Source organism: Lepidochelys olivacea (assembly GCF_965140295.1).
Source record: "Lepidochelys olivacea isolate rLepOli2 genome assembly, chromosome: 10".
NCBI classification, from domain to species: Eukaryota; Metazoa; Chordata; order Testudines; family Cheloniidae; genus Lepidochelys; species Lepidochelys olivacea.
In genome coordinates this window covers 32,478,745-32,495,331 of record NC_140420.1, presented here as the reverse complement: position 1 = coordinate 32,495,331, position 16,587 = coordinate 32,478,745, and the positions used below count along the sequence as shown (strand labels likewise).

Here is a 16,587-nt window from a genome sequence, read left to right as displayed (position 1 = left end):
TAGGTGTGACGGGTTCGGTCACAAAGACCCCCTTGGGACTGTCACCCGATGTGCCGAAACTACCGCTGAGCCCGTCTTCCCTGCCAGGTTGGGACTCCAGAACCCTGTCTAGTTGAGCCAGACACACTAGCCTGCTGCAGCACAGACCCAGGGTCTGAAACACGACCCCAAAGCTGCAGACTTAACTGAAAACAGCTCAGCAAGTACTCCTGTCTCCAGCACCCGGACACGTAGTTCCCAATGGGATCCAAACCCCAAATAAATCTGTTTTACTCTGTGTAAAGCTTATACGGGGTAAACTCCTAAATTATCCGCCCTCTGTAACACTGATAGAGAGATATGCACAGCTGTTGGCTCCCCCACGTATTAATCACTTACTCTGAGTTAGTTAATAAACAAAAGTGATTTTATTAAGTATAAAAAGTAGGATTTAAGTGGTTTCTAGTAATAACAGACAGAACAAAGCAAGTTACTAAGCAAAATAAAACACTCAAGTCTAAGCCTCATATATTAAGAAACTGAATACAGGTAAATCTCACCCTCAGAGATGTTCCAATAAGCTTCTTTCACAGACTAGACTCCTCCTTAGTCTGGGCCCAATCCTTTCCCCTGGTACACTCCTTGTTAGTTCCAGCTCAGGTGGTAACTAGGGGATTTCTCATGACTGACAGCCCCTTTGTTCTGTTCCACCTCCTTTTATAGCTTTGGCACAAGGCGGGAATCTTTTGTGTCTCTGGGTCCCCACCCTTCCTTCTAAATGGAAAAGCACCAGGTTTAAGATGGATTCCAGTACCAGGTTACATGTCCTGTGAGACCCCAAGCATTCATTCTTCCCACCCTGACTCACATGCATCTGATGAAGTGAGCTGTAACTCACGAAAACTTATGCTCAAATAAATTTGTTAGTCTCTAAGGTTCCACAAGTACTCCTTTTCTTTTTGCGGATACAGACTAACATGGCTGCTACTCTGAAACAGGAACACAGGAAGGCTTGCAAGTAAACAGAGCCATTTACAACCAATTGTCCTAGTCAATGGGAGCCATCAAGGTTCTAAACCACCATTAATGGCCCATACTTTGCATAATTACAATAGGACTTCAGAGTAATACTTCATATTTCTAGTTTTAGATACAAGAATGATACATACTGTGATAAACTCAGGACAGACAGCTGCAAGGGTGGGATAGAAAACAGTCCCAGAAGGTTAAAAGGCCCTCCTCCCTATCAACTGAGGAAGGGTAACTACCGGTCAATCAGCAGAACCTCTGTCTTGAAAGAAATCTCTCAGCACAGTTTCCTTTTATCTGTAGAAATAATGGAAGCTATTTACATGCCCCTTTTGGGTTAGTTCAGGAGTGGGCAAACTTTTTGGCATGAGGTCCACATCTGGATGGGGCAATTGTATGCAGGGCCATGAATGTAGGGCTGGAGCAGGGAGTTGGGGTGCAGGAGGGAGTGCGGTGTGCAGGAAGGGGCTCAGGGCAAGGGGTTGGGGTGTAGAAGGGGTGCGGGGGGACAGGGTGTTGGGGCTCAGGGCATGGCATACTGGTGCAGGAGGGGGATCAGGGCAAGGGGGTTGGGGTGCAGGACGGGTGCCGGGTGCAGCAGGGGGCTCGGCAGGGGGTGCAAAGTGCGGGAGAGGGTTGGGGTGCAGTAGGGGGTTAGGGGCTCAGGGCAAGGGGTTGGGATGTGGAGTGCAGGAGGGGGCTCAGGGCAGGGGTTTGGGGTGCACCAAGGGGCTCAACGCAGGGCACTGGGGTGTGGGATGCAAGCACCGGCCCAGCACCGCTTACCTCAAGCGGCTCTGGAGTGGCAGTGGCACATAGCGGGGCTAAGGCAGGCTCCCTGCCTGCCCTGGCCCCGTGCCACTTGCAGAAGTGGCCAGCATGTCCGGCAATGGCTCCTGGGGGCGGGGCAGGTGGCTCTGCTGCGTGCTGCCCTCACCTGGGGGTACCACCCCCGAAGCTCCCATTGGCCGCGGTTCCCCATTCCTGAGTGACGCAGGGCCAGGGCAGGCATGGAGCCTGCCTTAGCCCCAGTGCACCATGGGGCTGGCAATCCCGTGGGCCGGATTGAAAACCCTGATGAACTGGATCTGGGCTGTAGTTTGCCCTCCCCTGGTTTAGTTGCTTTCAGGTCCTGTGTTTTTCCATTGAGCAAGACTAGCATGAAAATAGTGCTGCCTCCTTGTTAAGTGTTATCTTCACCAGGAGAAAAGGTGTCAGCCCATATATTTTAAGATCCTAATGTGGACAAGCCAAGTTGTAGTTTTAACATGTTAGCTGGTCAAAGTAAACCCTGGTGTTGCTCAATGGCAAAATTTAGGACACGTTAACATCCCTGTGTAGACAAGGCAGTTCTGCTTCAATATGGGTACGTTACAAAATGTAGAAAAAGCTCTCCTGCCTACTCCAGAATGTCACTCAGCCAGGGTCTAAATGTCTGGTAACACTGAGCCGGTCATTCTCCGTTATAGAAGTGCCCTGAATGTATTTGGTGCTGGTACAAAGGCATATGAAGAGCCAGGCTCTGTCCCCAAAGAGGGGTAGGGGTGTGTGTGTGTGTCGGGGGCAGGGTGGTGTTTAGTTTTTTTGTTTGATTGGTTGCTTTGTTGTGCTTAGTAAAAGGCTGGGAGAAATGGCAATAATATACAAACACAGTTAGTATGACTAACTTTGTAACTGCCCTGCTATTACTATTATAACACTGGCTCTCAGCACCCCCACTACAAAAATTGTTCCAGCACCCCTGCAGATGGCTGCATGGCAATGTCTACTTGTAAGTCGTTTGATGCTCTGTCCTGATACCATACAGTGAGCACTTCTCCACACCAGGTCTTTGGTGCAATGGAAATCTTCAGCTTCTTCCTTGTGAAGCATGTCAAGCTCGCAGTTCATTTCATGGGTAGCTCATATAGGATATATTTCGGAACAGGGCAGTGATTGCCTTCCAAACATCACCGTATCAGGGACCTAGAAGTCAAAGAAATAAACAGCTTCTTCCCAATAATCCCTTTACAAATCAGTGATCCTAGAGAGCCACCAAAGGACAGTGGTAGCTTAACCTAGGAGTAAAATCCAGGAGAGCGTTTGAAAAGGTTTTTTCCCCTGAGAGTCCTGCTTCATGGTTTAACGAAAGTCCTAACTACCCAGGTATCTTTGTTCTAAGATAGTTGCCTTGGGAGCCCTCCATCCTGAAGGGAGAGTCTCGCATTTCATCCTCCTCTGGTTGTTTTCAAATCAGTGGCAAGACTCAACTTTCACCGCCTCAAAGATTTAGTCTCACAGTTCTTTCCCAGACAAAATAGTACGTTCTGTTGTAGATTTCCTGCATATGCATGTGTCATTTTCCATCTCTTTTTTTCATTGCCCTCTACTTGCCTTAACTCTGAAAACCCTAAGGAAGTGCAGTTGTACTCTAGGTCTCTGGACGCCATTGAAATTCTCCCTCAACTGAGCAGAAGACTGGAGGTAATTAGATTCTGTGTTCATCCTTAATGAGGATCATAGTAAGGGCATGAAAGCACCAAAGTTCCCTCGTGTTGGATTGAAATGACTATTGCTCAAGCCTATGTCTGTGCTAAATCAGACTCCATTTTGAGGCAGGGACACATTGAGAAATGGGACACATTTCTCCAACTTCACTTCGCTGTCTACCCAGAAAAGAATAAAACCACCTGCAGTTAAATATGTGATGCATCAGCCTGGCCTTCCCTTCATAGCCTCAGGCAACTTTGGAGTCAGGGTATCACTAGCTAAAACTTATATTCTTTCCCTCCCTTGTCTGTTTGCTTGTTATCTGTGGGGGTAAAATTCTCCGCTACCCTCCGCTCCTCAGAGGAACCCTCCCATTCCAAATCTGTTGTGATAGTAACAAATTCTAATGTTGGGGTCAAAGCTTTGGGAGCGTTCCACTGAGGACATAGGCTGCAACCTGCTCTACATTGCTGCAGACAGCACAAAGTTTCCTTGCTATTCAGCACTGCTGCCATTATGACCGCGAGCCAGCGATTATCCTGCACTCCTGGAAGGGTAAAATTCCTTTGTCTGAACCGCATATGTGTGGTGGTTGAATTGTATTTGGAAAATGTAAGCAAAGCCCTTTTAGCTGTTTCTGAGCTGGTAAAATGGGACGATAAATATAAAATCAAAATATCACAGCTTGCATTTACACAAAAACAATTGGCAAAGGAGTGATCAGGCAGGCTGTGTGCCCATTCCTCAGATACGGGAGAGTCATGGATTCCGAGGCCAGAAGGGACCACTGTGTTCATGTGCTTATTGTAGGCCAGAGAACTTCCCACAATCATTCCTAGAGCAGATCTTTTAGAAAAACATCCAGTCTTGATTTAAAAATCGTCTGATGAGGAATCTTGGTAAATTGGGTAAGATGCTGACAGAGGTTTCATTATTTTAAAAGTCGTTGAGCATGTATAGTTTATATCTTCAGTTGTGATTTTGTGTCCCCTAACATCCAGGTTGGCAGATCTACTTCTGTGCAGAAGCAAAGATATCAGTAAGGAATTGCTGAAGACTACTTTAATTTAATTTGATAATTTCATGGAGGATTCGATAAGTTCACAGAGGATAGGTCTATCAGCCAGGATGGGCAGGGATGGTGTCCCTAGCCTCTGTTTGCCTGAAGCTGGGAATGGGCGACAGGATGGATCATTTGATGACATGTTCTTATGTTCATTCCCTCTGGGGCATCTGGTATTGGCTGCTGTCGGCCGACAGGACTCTGGGCTAGATGGACCTTTGGTCTGACCCAGTATGGCCACTCTTATGTTTAATTCATTTAAATCTAGACTTCTATGTAGTGTCTTAGGTGTCTGATAAAAATCACACAGGATCTTCCCTCAATAGATCACATCAAATTTACAGGTCATGAAAAGGAGCTCCTCATGCCACTTACCTGCTTTGGGCTGGTGTTAGCTGTTATCAGCAGGCATCAGTCCCCAGTAGGGGTGAGGTTCTCCCAGTTTCCCTGTGTCTCTGGAATTCAGCTGTGGCATACTGTAATGCGCTCATGCATCCATGAAGTTGCTCAGAAGTAGCTTCAGAGTGTCAAAGAAAAATCTTTCTCCTAGAGCAGATCCCACAAAAGTACTTGAGATCCAGTCCCAGCCAAGCATACGCTTTTTTGTTCATTGTTTAGAATTAGGAAAGACATCTTGGTGCAGCTGTATTTTAGGCCCTTTCCATTCAGGCTCCCCAGCTGAAAGCTAGGTTTGAGCTTCATCTGTGAATAAAACCCATGAACATCTGAATTTATAATTGAAATGCGAAGAAGACCCGTAACTATGAAGTGCCAAATCAGACACCCCAGTGTGCAGGGCTAGGTGATGATGCAGGATGGGCTATCAGGCTGTGGGGTATCTCAGAGAACAGTAATGACAAATTGTTCCTTAGTCCCACAGAGCCACTAAACAATATTCTGAGCAAATGTTTTGCATATTTTGAGCAAATGTTTCTCGTAACAGGAATAACTGTGTTTTTCAGGGGAAGTTCGATGGAGGCAGTTTAACAGTTTTGGAGCTAATTATACCGTGGTGACTCCCTTAGTAAAGATACCAGATGTGGATGGGGACGGTGTTCAGGACGTGATGATCTTTATCACTGCAGGAGATGAGGTACATACATCATCACTTTGAGCCATGATAGACCCTTTGCACATACTGCTAGGTGTGACAGGAGTGTTCTAAAACGGGAAGTACCCCCTCGGGGCCTCTGTGAGACCAGCATGTTTCAGTAGGGCAGGTCTCCTTCCCCTCCCCCTCCCCTTCCCCACCCAGAAGGGACATTGTCTTGCTGCTTTTGGACCAATAAAGTTTTACTGCTCCCTCAAATGAACAGAAATATTTCACTGGTCTAAAAATATAAATCCCAGTGAAAACTATATTTTGGTGTAAATATTCCCCTGCTGAGTTTGCAGCCCAGCCATGGTACCTTGCCCCCTTGATGGTGAACAAGAGTGCAATTGCCTGGCCTGGTCTGTTTGCCCAGGCTGAGAGAAATGCAAACCAGCACCAGGAAATCAGGTTCTGAAATGTCCTGCTTGGGTCCTGTAAAGCACTGTAGAGAAGGTAAATTGAAGATTTTTGCTTTTCAGAACTGTGATTGTTAAGCTGATGATGTCCCCTTCATACCTGAGATTTGACCAAGGCCTGTACTTTACACAGTGTTTGTACTCGTATCGTTGTGTCAATTAGGGGGATGATTTTATCATCAGAGCTACACTGGAACAGCCCGTAGTGTGGACACAGTTATATTGATATAAAGGTGACTAATACCAGAGAGCTTATTCCCTTCCCGAACAGGAATAGCTATACCGCTCAAAAGCACCTTTATACCAATATAGCTGTCCACACTGTGAAGGTGGTACCACTTTAACTGTACGTGTCCCTCTTTAACTGGACAACACTGGAGGTGTGGGAGCCCTGCATTCTCAGAGACACAGAATACTGGAGCAGCTCAGTAGCTATGATCTGTTGCCGCGGTCATCAGAAATTCCACCGCCTCTTCTTACTCCTGCATCTCCTCTGTTTTTTATTCCCTCTCATGCGTTCCCCTCGCCACTTGTGTCGTCTTCTTATCTCACAACTTATAGATAAAGCAGCCAAAAAATGTTTGAATGCATTCCACGTTCTGCAAAGCCTTGTCAGGGGTTTGAGGTTTTCTTTATCCTGTTCAACTTCTTTAGCCATTGTGAACCCTCCTCTGACCCTTCTGATGGAGCACTGGGCTGGGGTTCTGCCACATCTCAGATAAAAGAATCCGTGCCCTTAGTATGGAAGATGGGCCTTAGCTCACTGTGTGGGCAACCTCATGTTAAGTTTTACAGCTTGGAAGAAACCAGTATTGGAGTAATACCTCAGACACCATCCGATGGTCCAGGGACATCTATATCGAACACATCACTGGCCACCGACAGTACCAGGAGGTGTGAGCCGGTACGACATCGTGCATCCACTATGGGAAAGGGACTGAGAGGCTTTTTCCCTTGGACTGTATGAACTGGAACCATAAACTCACTGAACATTATATCCCACCAAATGAGGGTAGATCCATCCCCATCATCGTATCCGCTCATTATACTCCACACCTGAACATAGCCATCATATGGACAACATACCCCCATATCTCAATGTCTGTACTTTGACCGGTTAAACTTTTACCCCCAATCAGGAAGATTGCAGATTATGTATTCCTTATGCCACCAGCTCCTAACCGAATTTCGCACCCCTTGATAATCTGTACCTTATTCCCTGATAACCAGAAACTTCTATGCTTGAACTGTGTACCGTTTTCTTTTTATTTCAGCATTATTTTAAGTGGATTGATTCTGTTGCTAAGTACAGTTGAGATTGAAAGTGATAGTATTGTGATTAGCAGAAAGGTCTATCTACTGGCTTTCCTGAGAGTGGCAGCAGAGTCAGGCTACGGGTGGGGGAGTTTATAGGCTCCAGGAGCTGGGTGGGTGGATGTTTAAATGGCCATTTTCCTGATAGGCCCTTGGGGCTAGGGCTGTGAATACAGTACTTGCTGAGATCTTAATCTCAAATAGAGGGAGTACAGTTTGTGCTGCCATAAGCTCTTCATTATGCTTTGTGTCTGTTTCTATGCATATTTGTGCCAGGCAGCCATCTGCATGTATTCGCTTCTCACCTGTAATAGTTGATTTGTGTATTAAACTGAACAGTGAGGAGCAAGTCATGGACATTTCTGCCATATGTCCAATCCAGTGTGTACATGGTGTTGGCCGTTACTCTCCTTGAGGACTGATAGGGTACGAGTGCTCAAGAGCTTCACAAATGACCATGAGATCATGCCAAGGGTCGTGGTGGATTCTCCATCACTGACCATTTTTAAATCAAGACTGGATGTGTTTCCAAAAGATCTGCTCTAGGAATTATTGTGGGGAAGTTCTCTGGCCTGTGGTACACAGGAGGCCAGACTAGAAGATCACAATGATTGTTTCTGGCCTTGGAATGTAGGAATCTATGAGAACTGAACTCTCTGCAATGGATAGAAATTTATGACCTGTTGAACTATAGGTTCCCCCCCTCCCCCCAATGCTCCCCAGCCTGGGAGATTGGGAACAACTGGGAAGTTTATTGTTCTGTCTGGGGACCTTGGGATAGGTGTCCAGGGGAGGTGAGTCAGTCATGAGTTTCCATGTCATTCCCTCTGAAAATCAAGTTCTTAAGTCCCCTTACAGTAATCAACATCCTCAGCTAACTCTCCGAGTGCCAGCTACTTCAAACCTTCTTTTCCCCAGCTCACCTCCCTTCCCAGTTCATGTGTCAATCTCTCCAGCAAGATCAAACCATACCTCACCCACCCATTCACCCTTTGAGTGGGAGGCTCCTTTGGATCCCACTCCACCTCCCAGCTTTCCTCTTCCTCACCTGTTTCTGTTTCTTTCCCCCTTTTTGTCCTCTGTGTCCCTACCCATCCCAGTCACCCACATACTGCCTTCAGAGGCCCTCCCCTGCCCCTCTCCATGCAGGAGATCTTGCCTGCTGGCTCTGCTAGCTGTGGTTGTTGGCTAGTCGTATGAATCTGACCCCATTTTGGCTCCCAGTGTAGTGTTCTGCTTGAAGCATTTCTAGAGTGCTTGGTGTCTGCTCCAGCTTGGTTCTCGAAAAATTCCTGTCTGGTCAACAGGTTTCCTGCTCTAACAACTAGAGTCCTGCCATTGACTTTAGTGGGAGCAGGTTGGGCTCTTCATTCTCTTTGGCACTACCGTTTTATAGAGCTAGCCTTAGTGGGAGCTTGGTTCAGGGTGCCCATAGTCTGTTGATTCCGGGTGTCAGGTTTGCTGAGGTGCTGCTCTGAGTGCCTTGTGCTCTTCTTTCTGGCCAAACGGATGTTAGAGCTCAGCTGGCATTGTTCAGAAAGAGGAAAGCCGGTGTTGTCCTAGACAGCCTCCCTCAATAAACCAGTGAGGCGAGACCTAGCCAGTCACTCTGCTGCCATGGGTAAGATAAGCGTCCTGTAAAGCTAAATTTCCCTGTTACCTAATACAACAGCAAAAACGCACAAGCAGTTCTACAGTCACGTTGTTACTGTTAATAGGCCTAACCTTGGCCTGTGGTTAATTATGCACAACAAAAAGATTGAGGCTCATGCCAGACAGTGACACCTAGTGGCCAGATGGGTATGTGGCAAATTGTTTGTGTGCTGTGAATTGCATTGTCTAAAGTTCGCAAAAAGAAAAGGAGGACTTGTGGCACCTTAGAGACTAACCAATTTATTTGAGCATGAGCTTTCGTGAGCTACAGCTCACTTCATCGGATGCAGCTGTAGCTCACGAAAGCTCATGCTCAAATAAATTGGTTAGTCTCTAAAGTGCCACAAGTCCTCCTTTTCTTTTTGCGAATACAGACTAACACGGCTGTTACTCTGAAATTGTCTAAAGTTAACGGTTTTTCAGACTGTTTTAAGGCTACATACCCCTTTCCAAATAATGGAGTCTACCGCATACCCTTATCTAGAATTGGGTCGTAGTATACCTATGATTAGATTGCAAAGTCTTGCTAAATAAAATGTGTAGTCCGCCATCACAGGATTTTTCACGCGTACCCCCTGACAAGAGCTCAGTTTGAAAACCCCTGTCTTAAGTCAACAGCAAAAAGTGATCCGAGGCATGTAAAGTGTCTTCTGATGTGTGGAGAAGGCTCCACACAGATGGGCGAGCCACAGTGCAAGCTATGCCCAGGCAGCCACCTTTCCATCTCACGCCATCAGCCTCCCCAAGGGTTTGGGATGCAGCAGCAGGAGAATGCTAACCTGCAGCAGTGGTGTTAATAAGTATTTATTCTTCGGGTTTTCCTTTTCTCTGTAGACTAAAAGTTTCATCTATTCGGGGAAGAATGGTGAGCAGATTGGAACCAGTGGCAGATTGAGTCTGGGCGCAAGGCCTGGTTATCTTATGCATGTGACTAAGACTGGCTCCTACTACGTTCTCTTCAATACTGGTAAGGCCTCTTGCTGGTTGAACGCTAAATATGCTCCCAGTATGGAGAAGTGACCATCACTTCGAAATGCATAAATACTCTTCCAGCTTGTCGTACAGTATTCCACATTCTTGCAAGACTAGCTTCCAGGTTCTGAAATGACATTCAAGATAAAGCAACAGAAAGAGCCCTCTACTGAAAATAAGAGCTCATCTTGTGAACCCACAGTGTGCTCTTTACATGTTCTTTGGACAGTGCATTGAAATGTAAGTTTGAAACACAGGTAATGCCAAGTGAGTGTATGGCAGGTTGCTAAGTTAGTCTGTGCTTCCCTAAGTATCTGACGCACAATTTCTGAGCGGAAAGGACAGGAGAGAAGGCCTCATTTGCACAGTTCAGCACAATGGTCAAGGTAAGCTTCCTCTGTCATCCTGATTTCTCTTTGTTTGCACAGTAAATTCTCTTTATGGCTACTCCTTGAAGGATCTCTACAGCATGGCAACTGGGATGGAAAGTAAACTCACCAGCCTGAAGCAAGATTCTCAGTGGGAGAAGAAGGTCGAGAGCCCCACACATCACATACCTCTTCTCAGGTAGCAGCATTACATCCTCCTGACCTTGTGATTTATACGTGGGGCCTCTGATCCACTGATTGAAGCATGCAACAGTGTGGTTTAGCTGTCTCTAAGATCCGCTTCACAGTGTTGCTCTTGGCTTGTCCAGGAGCATGTTCCAGTGCCAAACAATGAGGAGAGGGCTGGGGGAGCTGACTCAGTAAGTGACGACAAAGTGGAGAGGATGTAATTCTGCTTATATATTGGTTGGGGGAAGACACCAAAGACAGAGGGGAAGTAGTGAGTGTGGTACACAGGGGTTAGAATAGGGGGAAAGGGATGAATTTGAGAGCATGGCTTGAGGCTAAATAGCAGGAAAAACTTCCTGGCAGCAAGATCTATTGGATTGTGGAATCATCGCCAGAGGGAAGGCGTGGGGGACTCCCAACAATCAGGACAGATCAAATGCCCTGCACGTCCCAGTCCTGTGTTGGCCCCAGGGAGATGGACTGGATGGTGTAATGTCTCCTCCATGTTTTATTTCTATGATTTCTGCCAAGTTTTAGGCTTTGGAGAGTTCCAGTTCAAATTCGTTTAGACTAAAACCATCAGTACAAACCGGAATGCGTGCATGCGCGCGCATGGTGATGAACAGCCAACTGCATTATGGGTAAAGCACAGTCCCAGTCCGTGCAATCTGTCAAAATGAGACCATCGTCAGTTAAACGAACTTTCAAATCCACAGCAATGCAAACTCTCCTGCTCCCCCCCACGCGCTCTGACGCCTCAGCTCCACTACAGACATCCTTTCAGTTCCAACAGCTAGTTAAACCCTGCACATCCAAACGCGTTTCCACACGAGCCACACAACCTTAACTCTCCCCTAGATTACTGACCGGGCTGTGGGTTTGGATATGGCTAAAGCATGAGGGCAGAGATCAGGGAGTGCGGGAGATTGGTAGGTACCAGAATCGCGTGTAACTGCAGGGGATAAGGGAATTTTCCAGAACATATTTTTTTGGTCACTCACTCACTAGACAGCACCTGAATTTCTAATGCAGTGACCAGTCAGGGAAATCTCTTTATTCCCCAGAGAGGGAAGGGAGCACTTCCAGGTTGCAGAGATCCGTCAGTTGTAAAGAAAGAAAGGGCACAAGTCTAGAGTGCTTTCCTCATACAGCCACCTGGAGTGCAGGGAGAGTGAATGCTTTACTTCTCTTGCATGTGGCACCCAAGAGAGCTGCTCTCTGTGAAGTGAGAGTGCCCAGTTGGATGGGGAGAGCTGGCAACCTGCAACTTCTCCTCCCCAAATGTTGGCTTCAGCAGAGACATTTGGCCTGGCGCATGGTCTTGTTTACCTTTCCTTTTCCTGGCGGTATGATAGCCTTTGATTTCTGCATCGGGCATGCTAAGAATAAAGTGGTATTCTCAGGTAGGAAATCTCACTAGTTCCTTGTCTTGGCATCTCCTTGTTCAGCTCTGGAGACATTCATTACCTGGTGAAGGTTCCCGGGAAATCGGGGGAGAATATCTTGGTTGTGAAGTCAGACATGGCTGAGCTTCTCGATGGACAAACTCTTAACTCCCTGTGGACAGTCAACGCCTCCCACATCTTGAGGTAATGCTGCCATTGCAGGAGAGAGATGCTCCTTTCCAAGAGTTTGCCCAATGACACTTGAGTTCCAGGGATAAACAGCCCCTCCTTCGTGTAAAGTGCATGTTTCATATGATCTAGTATCCCTTCACAAAGGGGAGAGCTTGACTCTAGGGAGGGTGAATGGGGAGCCTCATTCAATTAGTCTATTTCCGACGGACATGGCTGCAATTCGTGGAGTGGGGGGCTGTGTTGTGGTTCTTCCAAGACTGTCTCTCCCCTGGAGCCACAGCAGGGAGTGAGGGCAGAGAAGGTCATGGTACGTAGTGTGTGTCTTTTTCCGCTGCAAACCCCCTCCCCAATAGCCTGGCTCCAACCCCCGACCCGAATACTGTAGCCATATGCGTGGGTAGAAACTTGGCCTGCTTATTACCTTATGTACCATGGAGGGGTGGTAATCCTACATCTTCTCTGAAGGCCAGTGCTGACTACATGAACCTCCCCTTTCTGTGCCCCAGCCTGGTTACCTGTGCCTCAGGGGTTGAAGTTCCTGTTGTCTCAGGGAAGAAGTAGGACCTGGGTGCTGCTTCGGCAGAACTTCTAGCCTAGGGAAAAAAGGGGTCTGACCCCCAGCTCTTCCAGTTAATAATGTCAAATGCTGAGCCATTGTGGGATCAGTTGAGTCTCTCACCAGGCTAGGTGTGGGCTGGGTACAGGCTGCTCTAGACAAACAGGCACTGGGCCTGAGACACCTGTTCCCTGGCTGCTCGGTACCTTGTCTCAGTCCCCTTCTCCTCCTGTCTCTCTTGCAGTGAGCCAGTGTTTGGTTACTACACACCTGACGTTCTCCACATAGTCCTTGAAAGTGGAGTTGGACCCAACAGGAAGAAGGTTTGAAAGCTCTTTGCTTTGATCCCCCCGTTCATTGCTCACTTGCTGGCTACAGTCTGTGTTTGGTTGGGCTCGAATACCATGTGCACAGGGAGTTAGCCCTGCACTGGGCGGAGGGGAGCTGGCTCTCTTGATAGGTGTCAAAGGCCTTTGCTGAGATGTGCAGCTCTTTCTCCAGGAGGTTCCTTCGTCAGCCCAGACAGTGTGTGGAGTTCTTCCCTCCTGCAAGTAACTAACCATAAATGACAGGTGAATCCAAAGGCAGAGCTCTGGGTCTGATTTCTCGCAGCACCTCTAGATGTGACTCTGCATTGACATGGCTAACTACACATAAAGGCCCCTAGGTGCCGCCTTCCTGGCTGCATCATGCATGTTTCCATGGTGTCCATTTCAGCTGTGATCATCCCGCAAATTGGAGAGAGAGCAAATACCCAGGATAGGTGCTGAGAAAGTCAGAGGAGCCTGGGATTGGAGCAATGGAAAATTGTAGCGGTCTGGGGAGGAACTAGAGTACAGATTCCAAATGGCAGCTCATTCCGTGGAGTCTGGGTTCAGCTACCGTGCCCTGATCTGATTTCCCCATGTAGCCAAGCACTGTTCCCTCAGGGAGGTGTGGAGCTGGGCCCCTGACTCTCTGTGTGCTGCATGCTTCAAGGTAAGCTCTGGTCTTTCTTCTCTGCCAGATCATGATTGTTGAGGGTGGCTCTGGAGCAGTCCACTGGGAGCTGGAGCTGAATTCAAGAGCAGGGAGTCCAAGGCCAGCCACTCTCAATACTGCAGATCACCGGTCCACGTTCCTCTTCTGGGGAGAGTACCAGGCAGAGGCCAATGAAACGGTGAGGGCAGTCCCTTAGGCTCACTCTGATTTTGAACCGGAATTTGCAGGACACCCCCTCAGCCGCCCCCACCCATACACACACGCACACTCTGAAATCTGCTAGCCTCGGGGAAGCACTTTGCCCTTCCTGTACTGTGTGCACACACGTGCCTGGACACGTCCCTCCAGGCTCTCCTCTGCTCATGTGTGGCCCAGTACCCTTGGTCAGTATCACAGTCTGCTCCCCTCCTGTGATGACCTGGGCTGAATCCACATCACCCCCACCCCGAGTTGTGGTGCCGTGCTGGCTTTGCAGGGGATGCAGCCCAGGCCTAAGGAGCTGAGCAGAGGGGTCTCTGCTTTGCGCAGTGAAAGGTGCTTGCTAGACTGCGGTGCAACTAGCTGGTTCTTAAGCCGAAGTTTACTCATTCACAGCCTGGCTCTTGGAAGCTTGGCAGGCAAGTGTTTTGGTGTGCTGTGGATGGGGCTGGTAAGCGGGGGGCAGCTCAGCTCATCCGGCAGGAGGAGGTGGCGACCTGGAAGACTTGGTGCCTTAGTGTCTGCATGTGTCTTTACCAAGCCGTTAGAAAATTGCAGGTGCTGGAGCTCCCAGGGGAGGGTTAGCTTTGGTTTTTCATACTTACGGCAAATGCCCCTATAGAACTTGTTTTGAGGCCGTGGATTCTCTGGTGCCCCTCAAGCGTTGTCTGTCTCGCCGTGGCCGTGGCATACAGCGACTTGGATGGGGAAAGTCAGCTGGCAGGTCAGCCTCTTGGTGCTGGGAACCAGCCAGGGGAGGGGCTGTGAGAGCTGAGTGAGGGGCAGTGATGACGCTGCTCCCTCTCGGACCTTTGTCAACATCAGCTTGATAGTTGTGTGCAGACGTGCTAAGTGTTTTCCCCATGACCGCTGGGTACGTCTTCCTGAACCCTCCCCCTCTCTGTGCCCTGTGTGTGGCTGATGGGCACCTGGGGCATTCAGGAATGTTATGAGAAACAGACGGGGGCCTTTCAGACCAGTGAATACACCCAGCTCTGGTACTGATGGGACTCATCCGACCAGGCTGGATTGGTAATGTCTGCCGCCCGGCTCTCACGCTTGGTGCCATCTGGCACAAACTAGCAGAGTTCGGCAAAACCTGGCTTATTTCCCCAAAGCCAGGTGCGTGTTTTGACTGTGGCTTCTGCCCAACTGGGCAGGATGAAGTGCTCCCCCACCTTGATGCCTCCTGTTTGTTTCAGGGCTCCAAAGTGGCTCTCCAGAATCTGTATCTGTTCCATCCGTCCTACCCCAATGTTCTCTTGGAGCTGAACAATAGCCCAGACCGAATAGTTGCCTTCGACGGTAAGTGCTGCTCCCTGGGCCCCTCCAGTGGAGACGCTGCCTGTGGCAACTGTCCCTTCGCACTGTTGTCTCTCACAGAGCCTGCGGAGTCTCGGTTGGCTGCAGCGCTCTGATCTGCCCTTGTCCCGGGCAGGGGTTTGGCTGTAACCCCCTTCTCTCTGTTCCAGCGGTGCTGTTTGAGCGGAGCCGGCATGCCTGCTACGTGTTGCTGACTGGGCCGCAGAGCAGCAAGGGGCCAGGCTGGCTGTCTGTCACCAAGCGAAAGCTGAAAGAGGACATCGCTGACAGTAGGGTGACCTGGCTGAGCCAGGTGGCGGGGGACAGTGAGCAGTACATCAGGGACCGCTTCTTCAGGATGCGATTCAGCAGCCAAATGTGAGCTCCCTGGGAGACCCCAGAGAGCCATCTCAGCACTCTCCTCCAGCAATGGACTCATTAAACCCAGATCACGAACTCGTGTGGGAAGCTGCCGTTCTTGATCCACAAGCCAAAGGCTGGCTGCTGAGAAAACAGCCACAGCAAATCCACCTGTGAGCCCGCAGGGCTTGGGCACCCCAAATCCTGCACAGGTGGCTGCCAGCGCAGCCAGCCTCTGAACTGATGGGGCTTCAGTCCCTGGCTGTCTCTGAAGTGCCATCACTTCCAGGAGATCTGCCTCTTTCCCTTTCTAAATCACACAATACCTGCTGCGCTGCAGGGCGTACCTCAGCCGGGGCCACCTTCCCAACACACCCCAAACTAGGACCCAGGGAGGGCATGTCTGGGTGCCGGAGAAAGGCCTCAGTTGATTACTCTCACCTTGGTGTTTGCAGTGAGGGAGGGCATGTGCATCTGGGTGAGAGCGAGCAAGATGAGGAGGGAGGGAGTGTGTATGTGTGCACGTGTGCGTGCGATATTGGATTTTCTTTTCCTTTTGCCCAATCAGACAGACGGGCTCTCCTGAGTAGGAATTTTTGCCTTCTCCAAAGAGTGGCGTGGACATGGCGTGTTTGGTCTCTCAATGGAATACCCGAGTGCTGCTCGCCAGGGATAATGTGGTGAGATGGGTACTGAGTGAGTCTAGTGGGGCATGCAATGGCTGGTGTATTGGATATGGCAGATATTCTCTGGCCCAGGAGAGCCACAGACTAAAGTGCAGTTCTACTCTGAAAAGGTCTCTGTATAAACTGCAGTTCCTCATTTTCCAAGCCTGCTGCTCCTGCTGCGTACCGAGGTGCAGAGCTGCTGCCTGCTACTGGCTGAGAGAAGCATGGGCTGCTTTTCCCCCATTGGCCCTGCCGCAGCTGGTTCACTCATCAGGAACAGAATTGCGAATGAAGTTCCAGTTGTAGATGATGCAAGAGCCATAACAAGCCCCTGCCTGGCTATCCAGTCCCTGTGGTTCTAGCACGTACTCTCTGCTCATCGGCTGGGCAGATCGAGTGT

At 49.0% G+C, this 16,587-nt stretch overlaps 1 protein-coding gene across 1 annotated transcript in view; it reads left to right on the top strand.

Moving 5' to 3' along the window:
- The window catches only part of FAM234A (family with sequence similarity 234 member A), a 50,777-nt gene extending 35,162 nt beyond the window's left edge, over positions 1–15,615 (top strand). Inside the window, exons 5-12 of the mRNA XM_084641678.1 lie at positions 5,503–5,633; positions 9,851–9,983; positions 10,417–10,555; positions 11,994–12,134; positions 12,923–13,001; positions 13,685–13,837; positions 15,060–15,162; positions 15,330–15,615. Of these exons, the coding sequence (XP_084497804.1) occupies positions 5,503–5,633; positions 9,851–9,983; positions 10,417–10,555; positions 11,994–12,134; positions 12,923–13,001; positions 13,685–13,837; positions 15,060–15,162; positions 15,330–15,541 (1,091 nt within the window). The 3' untranslated portion in view covers positions 15,542–15,615. The remainder of the gene's footprint in view (positions 1–5,502; positions 5,634–9,850; positions 9,984–10,416; positions 10,556–11,993; positions 12,135–12,922; positions 13,002–13,684; positions 13,838–15,059; positions 15,163–15,329) is intronic.
- The last annotated feature ends 972 nt before the right edge of the window (positions 15,616–16,587 follow it).